Source organism: Oncorhynchus mykiss, chromosome 15 (assembly GCF_057628025.1).
Source record: "Oncorhynchus mykiss isolate SJ-2025 chromosome 15, ASM5762802v1, whole genome shotgun sequence".
NCBI lineage: Eukaryota > Metazoa > Chordata > Actinopteri > Salmoniformes > Salmonidae > Oncorhynchus > Oncorhynchus mykiss.
Window position 1 is genome coordinate 65,525,338 of NC_143036.1, and position 15,904 is coordinate 65,541,241.

The 15,904-nt window shown below is 42.8% G+C and overlaps 3 protein-coding genes across 11 annotated transcripts; 2 read left to right on the forward strand and 1 right to left on the reverse strand.

Moving 5' to 3' along the window:
• The first annotated feature begins 333 nt into the window (after positions 1-333).
• Positions 334-2,748, forward strand: LOC110490560 (malonyl-CoA-acyl carrier protein transacylase, mitochondrial-like). 2 transcript variants are annotated; one of them, XR_016486865.1, is made up of 5 exons: positions 334-970; positions 1,190-1,277; positions 1,373-1,586; positions 1,797-1,934; positions 2,232-2,748. XR_016486865.1 is itself a non-coding variant. In XM_090200851.1 (5 exons), the coding sequence occupies exons 1-5, from the start codon at positions 482-484 to the stop codon at positions 2,502-2,504; spliced, it is 1,215 nt and encodes a 404-aa protein (XP_090056977.1). In that variant the 5' UTR covers positions 363-481; the 3' UTR covers positions 2,505-2,746. The 2 variants fall into 2 exon arrangements, 1 of the variants encoding a protein (XP_090056977.1); XM_090200851.1 differs by having other exon boundaries at positions 363-970; positions 1,373-1,567; positions 1,765-1,934; positions 2,232-2,746.
• Positions 2,749-2,811: 63 nt separating this feature from the next.
• LOC110490561 (uncharacterized) lies at positions 2,812-5,533 on the reverse strand. Its single transcript, XM_090200852.1, has 7 exons — positions 5,434-5,533; positions 5,312-5,340; positions 4,620-4,654; positions 4,070-4,172; positions 3,573-3,731; positions 3,350-3,440; positions 2,812-3,224 (listed from the first exon to the last, which is right to left on the reverse strand). Exons 4-7 carry the CDS (start codon positions 4,162-4,164, stop codon positions 3,117-3,119), a joined length of 453 nt encoding a protein of 150 aa, XP_090056978.1. The 5' UTR covers positions 4,165-4,172; positions 4,620-4,654; positions 5,312-5,340; positions 5,434-5,533; the 3' UTR covers positions 2,812-3,116.
• A 77-nt stretch (positions 5,534-5,610) lies between these two features.
• ttll1 (tubulin tyrosine ligase-like family, member 1) lies at positions 5,611-15,856 on the forward strand. Of its 8 annotated transcripts, none has more exons than XR_016486863.1 (11): positions 5,666-5,972; positions 6,274-6,405; positions 6,855-7,063; positions 7,326-7,506; positions 9,412-9,549; positions 10,334-10,442; positions 10,803-10,946; positions 11,108-11,194; positions 12,388-12,551; positions 13,251-13,593; positions 14,077-15,856. XR_016486863.1 is itself a non-coding variant. In XM_090200849.1 (11 exons), exons 2-10 carry the CDS (start codon positions 6,293-6,295, stop codon positions 13,333-13,335), a joined length of 1,230 nt encoding a protein of 409 aa, XP_090056975.1. In that variant the 5' UTR covers positions 5,670-5,972; positions 6,272-6,292; the 3' UTR covers positions 13,336-13,372; positions 14,077-15,856. The 8 variants fall into 8 exon arrangements, 7 of the variants coding, with proteins under 7 accessions (XP_036800817.1, XP_021419658.2, XP_036800815.1 ...); XM_090200849.1 differs by having other exon boundaries at positions 5,670-5,972; positions 6,272-6,405; positions 13,251-13,372; XM_036944925.2 differs by lacking the exon at positions 13,251-13,593 and having other exon boundaries at positions 5,672-5,780; positions 5,889-5,972; positions 6,285-6,405.
• The last annotated feature ends 48 nt before the right edge of the window (positions 15,857-15,904 follow it).

Sequence of the window (15,904 nt, forward strand, 5' to 3'; positions counted from 1 at the left end):
ATCGGGTTAAAATTTTAGGAGTAATGGTTAAATAGCTATTGAAATTTGAAAAACTTGATTTGTCACTATGTTGACGGTCCAACAGGCGAATATCCAACCTGTAACTGTCTTTACCTCGATTTTTTCGATAGCCAACAGAAGTTGAACATATTTGTTTGTGTAGGTAAATAGGTCTACCAAGCAATGGAGAAAATATTAAAACAATCACTTGCAATATTTCTAACTAAAGATTGCTATTTCAATATGAGTATTTTTGACGTCTTGTGATGTTTTTGTGTGATTTCTTGTGAATCTGCAACACACCCAAACACTGACCTTCGTTCTAAGTCAATTGAACGCGACTTTCCCTCCCAAGCAATATGGCTGCGCCCGGCGCCAATTGATGGTCTCACGGGGTATATAATATGAGTTCCTTGAACTTATAGAAACCTGCGAACCACTTTGGTGGACACCAAATGTAGAGATTGCATGTGGCAATACTATGCACATTAATGTCGTGGTCCTGCGAAAAGGTTTATCAGTCAACATGAGTGGCGCTACCCTACACAACATGATGAGGATACCCTCAATAACGGAGCTTAGGTCATTTCCCTTCTTGTGCAGGAAAGTGTCAAACAACCCCCATCAGCATGGCTCCCAGAACGGGACACAAACATCACCCGAGACCAAACTCCTGGAGAATGAGCCCACGGAGGAAGAGCAACGGAGACCCAAAAAGAAACCGAGCGAGTGTTCTGTGCTGCTCTTCCCCGGGCAGGGGAGTCAGTTCGTGGGTATGGGTCGCGGGCTTCTGAAATACAGAAACGTCAAGGACATGTTTGGCGTCGCGCAGAAGATATTGGGCTACGACTTGCTGCCTCTGTGCCTAGATGGACCAGAGGAGGAATTGATGAAGACAGTCCACTGTCAGCCCGCAGTGTTTGTCACATCACTGGCAGCTGTGGAGAGGCTGAACCACGAAAATCCAGCGGTAAGCCACATAGTAGTTGCAATGTCTGTAGCCGCTTATGCGCCGATGCTGTGTGAGTTGCATGTTATTTAAAGTTACAAGTGTGCATTTAATGGCAAAGTATACATTAAATATATGTTTAACTATACAGCCTAAGACACCCTGATGTTTTATACCAATAATATTATTGTATTTCTCTACAAACATCTTGTCGTCATATGCGACCTCATCCATCTCAAGGCCATTGAGAATTGTGTGGCTGCTGCAGGATTTAGTGTGGGAGAGTTTGCAGCCCTGGTGTTTTCTGGTGCCATGGATTTCGCAGAAGGTGAACCTCAATAGTCTATCCAATGTTGTGCTATACTTAATTATGAACGGACGGTAAACAATTCTAAGTCGCCATAGTTTTCTCTTTCATCCTAGCCCTGTATGCGGTGAAGGTGCGAGCAGAGGCCATGCAGAAAGCGTCAGAGCTGATCCCTAGCGGCATGCTGTCGGTAATGGGACGGCCCCAGGCTAAGTACAAACATGCCTGTTTGCAGGCCAGGGAGCACTGCCTTAGCCTGGGCATCAAGGAGCCTGTCTGCAGCGTGGCCAACTACCTTTTCCCCGACGGGAGTCATCGCTGGCCACAGAGGTAGTGGATGGATGGGGAGTCCATTATTCTTTGGAGTTGGGTCACTCTCTTGGGCCACAACATCCTGTCTTTACGTACCTCACATTTATTTGAGATCAGAGTCAAGCAGGCTACAGGCCTACTTCTCAGATATCTAAATGGGTTAGGGGAATGGACTAGGGGTGGAATTGGGAATGAGTCAGACACTTCCTCCTGTCCTCCCTCCCTCAGGCACTGGACTTCCTACAACAGAACTCGAGGAAACTTAACTTCCTGCGTGCGCGGCCGCTCCCGGTGAGTGGGGCCTTCCACACAGCACTGATGGAGTCTGCCTCCGAGCCCCTGAGAGATGTCCTCAGACAGGTGGAGGTACCGAACTTCATCAATCAGTCAATAATATATTTTCAATTTTCAGTTGGTCAATGTACTGTGCAGCCAGGACGTTACAATATACAGCATACGTCAAGTATAGAATATCTCCAGTCGTGTTGGTTGAAGTATGGTGGAGTTTACAAGATTTGATTCCTAACATGGGCCACAGACAGATTGTCAATTGTATAAGTCTGGTTAAAAACATTTACAGTTTCCCTCCATAAATGCCAAAATACATTTAAAGGAGTGGAAAAATCCTTTACCAAACCCGTCTCTCTGCCCATCCCAACTTAGGTACGTCGGCCCGAGATCAACGTGTACTCCAACGTGGACGCCAAGCGCTACATGCATGAGGGCCACGTGCGCAGGCAGCTGGCCAAGCAGCTGGTGTCGCCAGTGAAGTGGGAGCAGACCCTCCACGAGGTGTTTGAGAGGACCCAGGGTCAGAGCTTCCCCCACACCTACGAGGTGGGCCCCGGGAAGCAGCTGGGGGCCACGCTGCAGAAGTGCAACATGAAGGCCTACAAGAGCTACACACACGTGGACGTCACCACCCATGATGACTGAGAGCATTATGGTCTGAGGAGTAAGACGGAACTCATGGATTTGTGGAGAGACTCGTATCAATACAGTACAGTCTACATACTATACAGTATACATCCATTGACAATCACCCAAAATGAGTAAAACAGTACTAAAGACATTGACACACATACATTACCTACAGTATACTTCCTTCAATGTGACAGAAATGACTCTGTCCATATGAACTCATTCAAGTGACTTTGCACCAATAAATAAATACCTGGTATTTATGAGTCAAGTCAGTTTGGTTTTTCTCAAGTTAAATTTTTTCTCAAGTCATTAAAAAATAATTTCCCAGTGTCCATTTAATGGTGTAAGATAGTTGTGGCAATTAAATGTCTAACCAGTAACAGGCTTAATCTTCATAGAAAAAACTGCAGACCAGCAACAGTATTTAAAACATACATTAGTTGATAAGACTATAAAAACTGTGATCCAGCACAATCAATTCAATAACACACACGGTATTTCTTTTTTCTTAAAGTCTATAGTAAAAATTGTTTAAAAATATCACTCAATTAGGAAATTGTCCAACACAGAACATTGTAGCTAGAAGTCCAGCCAAGGCCCCCCTCAGTGCAATGGTTAGCCTTTCTACTCCTTCCACAATGCAGTGCAAATGGTTGCCGTGGCCACCAGTGCCACAGTGGCAAGCATTGCTTTGGCCCAACCAGGGCAGTTAGCAGGTTGAATACTGGAAACCTGTGTAGGGGCAAGGGACAACACATGAGTAGTAGTAGTACGAGACGTATCCCCTACCCCCAATGCACATGAGATGTGAGGGAAGTAGATACTGTAGGTATATGTAATATGTTGTTGGCTCTTACCCAAGCCTCTGCTCTCTGTGTAGCCTGCCTGTGGACAGCGGAGGCCACGCCGGGCAAACTCTTCACTCCCCAAAGCTGTCCTTGTATCCCCCTGATAATGAGTTACATGAAATCTTTGTTAACCATATTTTCATATCGCGTGTTAAATATTTCTTATGTGCAAAATAAGCACTGATTCACTAGTTGTTTGGCACAATACATCCTGGTCTTTGAGCCCTCTCACCTGTAGATGCTTCTAGTCAGGGCATGGGCAGGACTTGTCACATGGAGAGTTTGTGGCACAGGCCACTGATTAGGGTGTCTCTCTGCCCATTCACGGTCCAGTCTGTCACCCATCTCTGCCAGCTGACGACCTGTTGTCCGGGCAACCCAGGCATGGATCCTAAAGGAGGGACGGACAGAAATGAAGAAATGCGTTCTTTATTCCTTGAGGTAATCAGTGATTGGGTAGCAACAAAGTGTTCACTTCCAACCATTTTGCTTTCACCCATAATGTCAGATTAGTGACTACTTCAATGGAGGAAGAAATTAGGGTTCAAATACCACCTTTGAATGTCTGTTACATCATTATAAAAGATAACATCAGCCAAATATGTGTATGTGACCAGTACAATTGGATTTGATTTATGACAGAGTTTGAGTAAAATGTAACAATTTCTTATCTCGTATTGTCTGTGTAAACTGATCAAGCGGTCAGGACTGGGGTGACGTAGCCTCTACCTGAGATTCACATCAGACAGGGTGACATTGTCCACCTCACTAGGTCCAGCCCTGAGGGAAATGGCACGGCGTCGCTCTCTTCTGTGTTCCACCATTTTGTTTTCTGATAAAGAAAAGAGTTTGCCACACACATGTCATGAGTTTCAGTGTGTTGCACTCCTAAATTATGTTTTTTTTTGTGTGTGTGTTAACAGGTGAGTTATTGCACCTAGGCGTGTGTGTGTGACCATGGTCATAATAACTTTAACGCCCATAATTATCTACCTGTGTAAATATTGAGTCATGTGACCAGAAGTGTGTTGTCGGGGAGATTAGTCAGGTCAGTGCACACAAACTTTCCTCATGCTGAAAAGATGTCATCTTCAGGATTCACTGCACAGGATGGGCTCAATGAGGTTTCAAGACACAGTGTGTACGCGCATGCGATACATAAATAAACACACGAGTGTGTCTGTATGTGACCTACATTAGTGCATGTCAGTTTTTACTAGGAATCTCGTTGTGAAACACAAGAGAGTTTAGTGTTGAACACACCCCTGGCTCTGCTCACCTGTCCCTAAGCTGTTCTGTCCCTCTGCTCACGTCCTGTTGGAGAGGTAGTCGCAATGCAAATGGTGAATTTCCATTACTCAAATCAACCAAACGGATACCATTGCAAAACAATTGCTTCCTTGTTTAGTCATCTTAAAATATACATTTGATTTTGTAATATTACATAATGTCTTTACAAATGTAATGTCTCAAACCAATCCAATGAAAGGATGGATGTCATTAGTCTTGCTTTAAAATAATTAGCAAATAAAAATAAATACAATAATGTAAAATATATGTAGTAAAGACACTATGAATTATTTAACTATTAAATTAATAATAGTATTATTGCTAATAACATCATATATTCCTTAGCTCTACAGCATGATCAAATCATAACAATTGGGGGAAAATATTATTTGTGGATAGTAATGTTTGATAGGGGTTTGTCAAGACAAGGTGATGTCATCCTCTTCACCAAACAAACCTAAGGTCGATTTGAAGATCACACAAGCAAAGACAGTATAATTTGCCCCATTTCAATGTAAAATATTTAAACAATGATAATGATCCCATCATTATTCATATTTTGTCATCGAGTTTCACATCTATGGAAGAGCAGTACTGCAGTCAATATCTGTCGACACAATGTTCCTTGTCTGACGACAAAGGAACAGGTGCATTGTAGAATAACAAAAATGTCAAATTTACCTATTTTGTAGATTAAAGTAGACGCCGCCCTGTAACGCAAATAATATGGGCATTATAGAACAATATCCTGAATATAAAAATGTTTTGAACATTTCACAGTTGTTTAAAATGTTCCTACTTACAGCAGCGTCCTTTAATCTTGTTGTTTTCAGGTAACTGCCACAATCATCATTTCAACAGCCACGCCTATGGCAGTTACACCAGGAAGATCCTTGAGGAGTGTTTCTCTCAACAACCACTAGAGGGCATCATGAGGGGCAAAATGTCTCTGCATGCTAAAAATTGGACCATGTGCATTTAGCGCAACCCTGTGGTGGAACGAGCGGGGAATATTTGACAGTTCGACGCGTCGTCGGTTGCTAGGTTATTCACCCGGAAGAGCACGGTATTCATCTGCCAGCTGACTGGGATGGATCGATATATCAAGATAAGAGATAACTAGCATCCACCCTTTTAGCAGATTACATGGGTGAAGTCAATTAATTGAGGATTTCTCCTTTATAATTTGCATTAAATTCCCCTTGAAGGCGATTGAACCAGACATCACGATTGGATGAAAAATAATTATCCTTTGCAGGTGTCTCAGGCAGGGTGGATCCAGCTATCTGGGACTGATGACCGGTTGGTTGTCTGACAAGAAGATTAGAAGATCGATTTCCAGGTAGCTAGCTAAAACTGTTATTTGGTGTGGAAGGATACATATATACTTAGCTAGCTGACATAACGCGATTGTGTTCAATGCTTTACAGTACACCAAAATGCTACCAAAAGATAGTTGTGAATATAGCACATGAATTCAGTGTTTTTGCGAGATAGCTAACAGCAGTGGCTCATCATGGTCAAAACAATAGACTATTAACGTTAGTTATACCTATGTTTATTACACGTGCTAAGCTCATGTGTGTTTGTGCTTGCATTGGTGTGTGTTTCCGTGTGTGTGTGTGTGTGTGTGTGTGAGAGAGAGAGACTCTAGGAGGAACAATGGCTAATAAGGTGAAATGGGTGACCGACATTGAGAAGTCCGTACTCATCAACAACTTTGAGAAGAGAGGATGGACTCAGGTCACAGAGAGCGAGGACTGGAACTTCTACTGGTAGGCTGTCATTGGAGCTATGGAGCTTTCTCTGAGTTACAATACACAGTGGGTGCTTATGAATGCCAGTGTAGCACATACAGAGATCAGGGTCGTGTTCAGTGTGCACAAAACAGTAGAGAAGAATGCTTTGAAACAGGCGTTACTACTTGGTCTTGTCCAATAAAAACACTCACCTTCTTTTTTAAACGTTTTCTTTTATTTGTGCCTACTGAACACAACCCAGGACAACATAAAACATTATTTTTGTTTAATACATAAAGATATTGCTTCAGGGGTAAATTAGACAAACTGCAATGATGTGTAACTGTAAATAACAGATAATGGCATATTGAAAAACAGAAATTCCTGATTAATCACAAAAATCCCATCCCTGACTGACTACCCCCCGCGAATCTCCATCAGTCTTGGAGAAACCCTGTTTATGATCCGTCTATGCCTCCCTATAGGATGAGCGTCCAGACCATCCGGAACGTGTTCAGTGTGGACACGGGTTACCGTCTCTCGGACGAGCAGATGGTCAACCACTTCCCCAACCACTACGAGCTGACCAGGAAGGACCTGATGATCAAGAACATCAAACGCTACCGCAAAGATATGGAGAAGGAGGGAAGCCCGCTGGCCGAGAAAGACGAAACCGGGAAATACCTTTATTTAGGTGGCAGTTATGAGCTTTCCCGTACACGCACACTGCTTACTTACAGTATATGTAAATAAATATGGATGTAAGATACATTTCAATTTCAGTTGCACCTGCTACAAGGGGCTCTGACTAGAAGTGTCCCTTTTTTGGGGTCTTGGGCTATAACAGCTAAACTTACTCATTATTTTGTGCTGTTAAACAAATGTCATCAATACTGTCCTTTCATATTTCTCTGCATTTTTATACTCCCTCTCTCCCTGTCTGGTTTTTGACCCAGACTTTGTGCCGGTGACGTTCATGCTTCCTGCAGATTATAATCTGTTTGTGGAGGAGTTCCGTAAGAGTCCTTCCAGCACGTGGATAATGAAGCCGTGTGGGAAGGCTCAGGGAAAAGGCATTTTTCTCATCAACAAACTTTCCCAGATCAAGAAGTGGTCCCGAGACAGCCGTACCTCCACGTGAGTGCTGACACACACACACACACACCCACAACCACACCCACAGATACATACAGTTGAAGTCGGAAGTTTACATACACCTTAGCCAAATACATTTAAACTCAGCTTTTCAAAACTTCTATAATTTAATCCTTGTAAAAATGCCCTGCCTAAGGTCAGTTAAGATCACCACTTTATTTTAAGAATGTGAAATGTCAGAATAATAGTAGAGAGAATTCTTTTTTCCAGCTTTTATTTCTTTCATCACATTCCCAGTGGGTCAGAAGTTTACTTACACTCAATTAGTATTTGGTAGCATTGCCTTTAAATTGTTTAACTTGGGTCAAATGTTTCGGGTAGCCTTCCACAAGCTTCCCTCAATAAGTTGGGTGAATTTTGATCCATTCCTCCTGACAGAGCTGGTGTAACTGAGTCAGGTTTGTAGGCCTCCCTGCTCGCACATGCTTTTTTCAGTTCTGCCCACACATTTTCTATGGGATTGAGGTCAGGGCTTTGTGATGGCCACTCCAATATCTTGACTTTGTTGTCCTTAAGCCATTTTGCCACAACTTTGGAAGTATGCTTGGGGTCATTCTCCATTTGGAAGACTCATTTGCGACCAAGCTTTAACTTAACTGATTTAACTGATGTCTTGAGATGTTGCTTCAATATATCCACATAATTTTCCTACCTCATGAAGCCATCTATTTTGTGAAGTGCACCAGTCCCTCATGCAGCAAAGCACCCCCACAACATGATGCTGCCACCCCGTGCTTCACGGTTGGGATGGTATTCTTCGGCTTGTAAGCCTACCCTTTTCCCTCCAAACATAACGATGGTCATTATGGCCAAACAGTTCTATTTTTGTTTCATCAGACCAGAGGACATTTCCCCATGTGCAGTTGCAAACCGTAGTCTGGCTTTTTTATGGTGGTTTTGGAGCAGTAGCTTCTTCCTTGCTGAGCGGCCTTTCAGGTTATGTCGATATAGGACTTGTTTTACTGTGGATATAGATACTTTTGTACCTGTTTCCTCCAGCATCTTCGCAAGGTCCTTTGCTGTTGTTCTGGGATTGATTTGCACTTTTCGCACCTAAGTTCGTTCATCTCTAGGAGACAGAACGCTTCTCCTTCCTGAGCGGTATGACGGCTGTGTGGTCCCATGGTGTTTATACTTGCATACTATTGTTTGTACAGATGATCATGGTACCTTCAGGCATTTTTAAATTGCTCCCAAGGATGAACCAGACTTGTGGAGGTCTACAATTTCTTTCCTGAGGTCTTGGCTGGTTTCTTTTTATTTTCCCATGATGTCAAGTAAAGAAGCACTGAGTTTGAAGGTAGGCCTTGAAATACATCCACAGGTACACCTCCAATTGACTCAAATGATGTCAATTAGCCTATCAGAAGCTTCTAAACCATGACACAATTTTCTGGAATTTTCCAAGCTGTTTAAAGGCACAGTCAACTTAGTGTATGTAAACTTCTGACCCACTGGAATTGTGATACAGTGAATTATAAGTTAAATAATCTGTCTGTAAACAATTGTTGGAAAAATTACTTGTCATTCACAAAGTAGATGTCCTAACCGACTTGCCAAAACTATAGTTTGTTTACAAGAAAATTGTGGAGTGGTTGAAAAACGAGTTTTAATGACTCCAACCTAATTGTATGTAAACTTCCGACCTGAACTGTGGATATACACACACACACACACACACACACACACACCTCTACTAACTACTGATAAACATGTCCTGTGTGTGGCTGCCAAAGGTGCTTGCATTTGCATTGTTCACAGTCAGTCTTATGTCATCCAGGTAGTATTACCCCACTACTCTGGAATCTGCTGTTCTCAACACCGTTGTCCATAGATTAGATGTCCATAGATAAATGACTGATGCTCTCTTTCCTTTGTGTTTGCTAGGTTTGTAGCGGCCTCAAGTGGCAAGGAGGCCTATGTCATCTCTCTGTACATCGACAACCCACTGCTGATCGGAGGCAAGAAGTTTGACCTGCGTCTCTATGTGTTGGTTACCACCTATCGACCTCTCAAGTGTTACATGTAGGTTTATGATTAACCTAAAGCCTACAGCCCGGTTTCATTTCCCTCAAGTCCTACCGCTCTGAAATGACTGGATAGGTAATAGATAGATAATAACTTAATTGTCCCTATACTAATAGAAACATAGACCGTCTGTTACATGAAATGCAAATACATCATTATAAACAGTGCAGTATGCATATACTTTTTCATAATTCTGTAATTATGAAAAAGGTTTACCTGTGGATGTATTTCAAGGCCTACCTTCAAACTCAGTGCCTCTTTGCTTGACATCCTGGCAAAATCAAAAGAAACCAGCCAAGAAAAAAACATTTTCCTGAAAGGCCGCTCAGCAAGGAAGAAGCTAGTGCTCCAAAACCACCATAAAAAAAGTAGTTTGCAACTGCACATGGAGAAATGTCCTCTGGTCTGATGAAACAAAAATAGAACTGTTTGGCCATAATGACCATCGTTATGTTTGGAAGAAAAAGGTGAGGATTGCAAGCAGAAGAACACCATCCCAACCGTGAAGCACGGGGGTGGCAGCATCATGTTGTGGTGGTGCTTTGCTGCAGGAGGGACTGGTGCACTTCACAAAATAGTTGGCATCATGCGGAAGGAAAAGTATGTGGATATATTGAAGCAACATCTCAAGACTTCAGTTAAAGCTTGGTCGCAAATGAGTCTTCCAAATTCTGTAAAACATTAATAAAGGATATTGCCACTAGGATAAATGATAACTTCAGCATTTGATCAGATCAATATTTGACAATTTGGTCCATTTGGACCTTTGTGTTGCTTCCAGGTATAAACTGGGTTTCTGCCGGTTTTGCACAGTGAAGTACACCCCCAGCACTAGTGAACTGGACAACATGTTTGTGCACCTGACCAATGTGGCCATTCAGAGACATGGGGTAAGTGTGTGTTTTATTTTATTTTTTTTATTTTACCTTTATTTAACCAGGCAAGTCAGTTAAGAACAAATTCTTATTTTCAATGACGGCCTGGGAACAGTGGGTTAACTGCCTGTTCAGGGGCAGAACGACAGATTTGTACCTTGTCAGCTCGGGGGTTTGAACTCGCAACCTTCCGGTTACTAGTCCAACGCTCTAACCACTAGGCTACGCTGCCGCCCTGTGTGTTGTCAAGACAGATAACATATACACAACACACTAAATGGGCCTAAAACAGGCAGAAATGGCTCCTACATAAATATATGAGTTTCTGTGTGTATATATTTCTACGTGTGTACAATACATCTATACACGTTGCAGGATGACTATAACCATGTCCACGGTGGGAAGTGGACGGTCAGTAACCTGCGTCTGTACCTGGAGAGCACCAGGGGGAAGGAGGTGACCAGCCGACTGTTTGACCAGATCCACTGGATCATGGTGCAGTCCCTAAAGGCTGTCGCTGTGAGTGGTCACACACACATACTGAAACAAAAACGTGTTCCCCATTTTATCCCTGCTGTGTTGCAGCTGCTCTTCCCTTTTTCACTCCTGTCCCACACACTCAACGCACTAACTTCCCTTTCCCCTCCAAACACTCCCTCTCCCTCTCTCTCACTTCACAGCCCGTCATGAACAATGATAAACATTGCTTTGAGTGTTATGGATATGACATCATTATCGATGACAAGCTGAAGCCATGGCTCATTGAGGTGAGGCGCCCACCCACACACACACACACACTGTAATTACATGACATAGGCAAAAATAACGTGAAGTAAAAAAGTCTCTCTTATTGTGAACATGCTATAGATTTACTCACTAAGACTAGTTCCTACTAAGATGACCTCGTGTCAAAATGTTTTCTTTGTTCTGCATTGCTTGTGAAGTGAAACCAGTGCTGCGTTCCTTTCTCCGTCTATCAAGTTTAATGTCCTTAGGGTTGACTTTTCTCTCTCTCTGTGTGTGAGTGTTTGTATATGTGTGTGTGTTTGTGTCTGAGGTGTGTGCTTGTGTCTGAGGTGTTTGACTAAAACCTGCTCACGGCAATGTACAGGAAAAAAACAGTACTCTGGTTCACCAGCAGTTATGTATGTTTTTAGGATTTAGGAATGTCACAATGAAACAATTGTCTGTTGTTATGACTTTGTTAACTCCTTCAATCTTCTCTATCTGCCATTGTTTGCATACTGAGTCGTTTACTTTCTATTGGTTTCTCACTGTGAATGTCTGGCTGAGTACATGAAGTCGAACATTCTCGGAGGGTCCTAGAGGAATTCAACTTTTGACTTGAACAGGAATAAAAACAGGTCTATTTTGGTAGATCGTTTAAGTTTCCCTGGTCCCGTATTCACTAAGCGTCCCCGTGTGTAGGAGTGTTGATCCGCTGTGAGAACCTCTGGTACAGCCACCCGGGGCAGAATAGCCGGCATGCCAATGCCAAGCCCTCATTAATGTGTATTGTAGAATAACAGCTGAGGAACCAACCTGCAGCAGTCTCTCAGTCTGCAAGGGCTGGGAAACAAGGGAGTGATTCCAACCAAGCTTTGTGTGTGTGTGTGTGTGTGTGTGCTCATGTCTTTCTGGGATTGATCTCTCTTTTTCTCTCTTAGCTGTCCATGTGAGTGTCTGTGTGCCAGTATATTTACAACCCACACCCACCGTTGCTGCTAATACATTGTCCGTGTGGTACATTTCCTGCCTGATAAGCAGCTCCCAGTTCCTATGGGGACTGATAGGAAATGAAAACAGTGAAATAGTGAGGTCATTCCTGCCTGTTACTAGTCTCCAGTACTTTGTACTCTACTCATACTCAGGACAGAACTTTCCATGCTGGCCCGTGTGTACATAATGACTAATGCTTATCCTGGCCTGTGCTCTCTGCTATTCCGCGTCTGTCCTCCAGGTTAACGCTTCTCCGTCGCTCACTTCCAGCACAGCCAACGACCGGATCCTGAAGTACAATCTGATCAATGACACTCTCAACATCGTCACACCCAACGGGGACATTCCCGACTGCCGCTGGAACCGCAGCCCACCCCGAGAGGCCCTGGGCAACTACCAAGTCCTGTGAGTGACAGCCCCCTCCTCCTATCACAGCACTCGAGGGAGAAAACAGGCCTGAGGCGTGTTCAGCAGGACGCAGCGTTTCGGAATATTTAGATAGAAATATGCTATGCTTCTCTGACATGTAGAATTAGGAATCAAGTCGGATCTAATCATGGCATTTCTATCTGCAGCATTTGACAACATTTGACTACGGAACGTGGCCCAGGGTAAAAAACACACTATTTGTTTAAAAAAAATCAAATAGTGGAGTGCCAGATGGGCAGGGTTGGACGTTTTGGAGCTATTGGTCCGTCAAGCCAGGATTAACAGTTAGAGAAAATATCTCTAACCATGAACTGATTTAGGATCAGATGAACTGAAACAAGCCATCTACGATTCACCGCATAGCAGCTTCTAGTCATTGTTGCTAGCTATCTGACCGATCAGAATGATAACACACAGCCTTTTACCTCAGAGTTACATTTTTGTTGTGATGTTATTACTATATTGTCTTTATACTTCCTATATCTGGCATCTTTACTTATTTTATGAGTTGGAGAACACTTTGGGAGGGATCTTAGACCATTCCTACATATAGAATCCACAGGAGGTTGGTGGCACTATAATTGGGGAGAACAGGCTCTTGGTAATGGCTGGAGCAGAATGAGTGAAATGGTATCAAAACCATCAAACGCATGGTTTCTATTTATTCTGTTCCAGGTGTTATTATGAGCCGTCCTCCCCTCAGCAGCCTCCACTGACAGAATCCTTCCAGATCCTTGATATACTTCGTCTGCGCTTATAGACTGCCCTCTTCAATTCAAACCACAGCTTTTCAACAGGTTTCTACTTTTGATTTTGGGGCCAATTAACCATTTCTTTTTGATGTGTGCTTGGGGTTATTGTCTTGCTGGAAGATTCACTTGCGGCCAAGTTTCAGCCTCCTGGCAGAGGCAACCATATCCTGATACTGGGTAAAGTTCATGATGCCGTTGATTTTAACAAGGACCCCACGACCAGTGGAAGCAAAATAGCCCCATAAGATACACCACCAAACTTTACAGTAGGTACTGGGTTCTTTTCTGCTCATGCATTCTCATTTAGACGCCAAACCCACCACTAGTGTGCGTGGCCAAAGATCTCTATTTTTGCTCATCTTTATCAAGGGTGTCAATAATTTCGTACCCCACCTTAGCTCTTACACATACACTCTTAGAAAAAAAAGGTGATATCTAGGACCTAAAACTGTTCTTCGGATGTCCACATAAGATAACCCTTTGAAGAACCCTTGGAACACAAAATAGTTCTACCTGGAGCCAAAAAAGGTTCTACCTGGAATCAAAAAGTGTTATCCTATGGGGGCAGCCGAAGAAGCCTTTTCTAAGAGTGTACTCTCTCTCTCTATCCTCTGTCTCTTCCCCTCCCTTCCTGCCTCCGTCTCTCTCTCACTCACCACTCTCTCCCTCCCTGCCTCTCTCTGTCTTCCCCTCCGTCCCTGCCTGTCTCTCTCTCCCTACCTCCCTCCCTCTATCTTTCCCTTCCTCAGGTACGACGAGGAGCAGGCGCTGAGCGAGAATGTAGAACGTGACCTACGGAGTCGCTCAGGCCAGTCGCTGGGGTCTAAGGGAATGGCGAAGGGGGGCACAGGGCCTCGCCCAGCTGCCGCCACCTGGAAGTGAGGTGGTAATGTCCAACGCCTCACTGTGCCTCACTGTCCCTTCACTGACCTCTCGTCGCTCTTCCTGTGTCATTCATGGGAGAAAGGGGGTCGGGGGCAAGGGACGACCCAGTCAGAGGGATGGAAGGATGACAGGGAGGGAGAGGACCCAGTAAGCTCTGAGGACCCTACCATGCATCACAAGTAAGGACATGTGTGTGTCAGAAAAGAAAGGATCACACACACTCACGTTTAGCAGAAGCTCTGTATAATACACCAAATTATAGCATTTATCAACCTTTTATATAACAATGGGAAGGGGACGTTCTCAGATGACTGTTAGAGGATTTCAATCAATGCACATGTTTGAATAATGTTTTCATATATTGTTGTGGAATTGTTTTACTTGAATGTTTTTTATGTTTTCAAGCAGAATATTTGCTAGGTTAAGACACATCGGCGTGTGTAATTATTCTGTTAATTTCTGAAAACTGACAGGATTCACCTCTTTATTTTTAAATGTATGACCAGAAAAGCATTTTGTTGACTGTATTAAACATAGTGTAATGGACAATGCTAACAACAAACAAAAGTAAGACTGGAAAGTGAGCTTTGAAGCGTTTGCTTTTCAAGCCACTGGAGTCGGCTATAAAGTGTATAAGGCTACAGTATGCATAATTACTTTTACAAAACTGAGAGACTTGTTCAATGTTTGGTTATACAACTTTACTTTTTAGTTGTTACTCATAAGTTCACCTTTGGGATAAAGAAATGCTTTTACAGTTAAATATCTGGATATAAAGTGATGAGGTCAGCTCTTCAAACGTTGAAATACCTTTAATTTTGTGTTGTGGATGACATTGCCATGCCAACAAATATTTTTCTGTGGTGTGACCTTGGAAGGGTGACCTCGAAACCAGGGTTGCGTCCCAAAGGGCACCCTATTACCTATGGGCCCTGGTTAAAAGTAGTGCACTATATAGGGAATATGGTGCCATTTGAGACACTGACCAGCACACCCTTGGTCTGCCTGTGTGTTTAAGATAATCCCATTCTGGTCACAGTGTGTGGTCACCTCGAGCGGTTGGCATACAAGAGAAGTGGCTACTGAGCTACAACAGTATGAACCATTCTGATTGTGTGAAAGTGAACATGATGTAATAACCCATAGAGTCTCTTTATTCATTTCTTATATACAGTACCATACATCCCACCCCACCTCACTGTGGTCCCCAGAGTTGTTAAAGGGATAGTTCACCCAAAGGAAACCAAATGTAATTTTGTAATTTGGGTGAATTATCACTTTAACAGTCACCATTAGGTTTTGCCTTTAATGATTTTGACTTTTTTGTATAGAAGACTGTACCATGTTTTATATATACTAATATGGTGCTGCTGCCTTTGTCTTACAGATGGTTTTAGTACACAATTAAATATACTGTTACATTAAAATAACGTATTTTTATGTACTTTTGACACTATTTGGTTATGCATTTCATGTCATCCTTTTACCCTCATTCTTTGTTAAATACAGGTAGCTGCAATTATATTTTTTTATATACATGTACTGAATATAGGAATTATAACATGCAATGTTTTTGGTTTTTAAATGTATTAATAATTCCTGGTGCCTCAAATATCTGCATGTAATAAATCCAATTAAACAATGGGGGATTTGTGAAAATCTCTATTTTTTAGTTGTCACCTGTGTGCATTA

Coding starts and splice junctions, on each gene's coding strand:
- ttll1 (XM_036944920.2), top strand. CDS start 5,926: ATGACCGGTTGGTTGTCTGACAAGAAGATTAGAAGATCGATTTCCAG. Junction 5,973..6,273: donor ATTAGAAGATCGATTTCCAG/GTAGCTAGCTAA, acceptor TGTGTGAGAGAG/AGAGACTCTAGGAGGAACAA. Junction 9,550..10,333: donor CGACCTCTCAAGTGTTACAT/GTAGGTTTATGA, acceptor TGTTGCTTCCAG/GTATAAACTGGGTTTCTGCC.
- LOC110490560 (XM_090200851.1), top strand. CDS start 482: ATGCACATTAATGTCGTGGTCCTGCGAAAAGGTTTATCAGTCAACATG. Junction 971..1,189: donor TGAACCACGAAAATCCAGCG/GTAAGCCACATA, acceptor ATCCATCTCAAG/GCCATTGAGAATTGTGTGGC. Junction 1,935..2,231: donor ATGTCCTCAGACAGGTGGAG/GTACCGAACTTC, acceptor ATCCCAACTTAG/GTACGTCGGCCCGAGATCAA.
- LOC110490561 (XM_090200852.1), bottom strand. CDS start 4,164: ATGGTGGAACACAGAAGAGAGCGACGCCGTGCCATTTCCCTCAGGGCT. Junction 3,441..3,572: donor CTGACTAGAAGCATCTACAG/GTGAGAGGGCTC, acceptor ACTCATTATCAG/GGGGATACAAGGACAGCTTT. Junction 3,225..3,349: donor CACAGAGAGCAGAGGCTTGG/GTAAGAGCCAAC, acceptor GCCCCTACACAG/GTTTCCAGTATTCAACCTGC.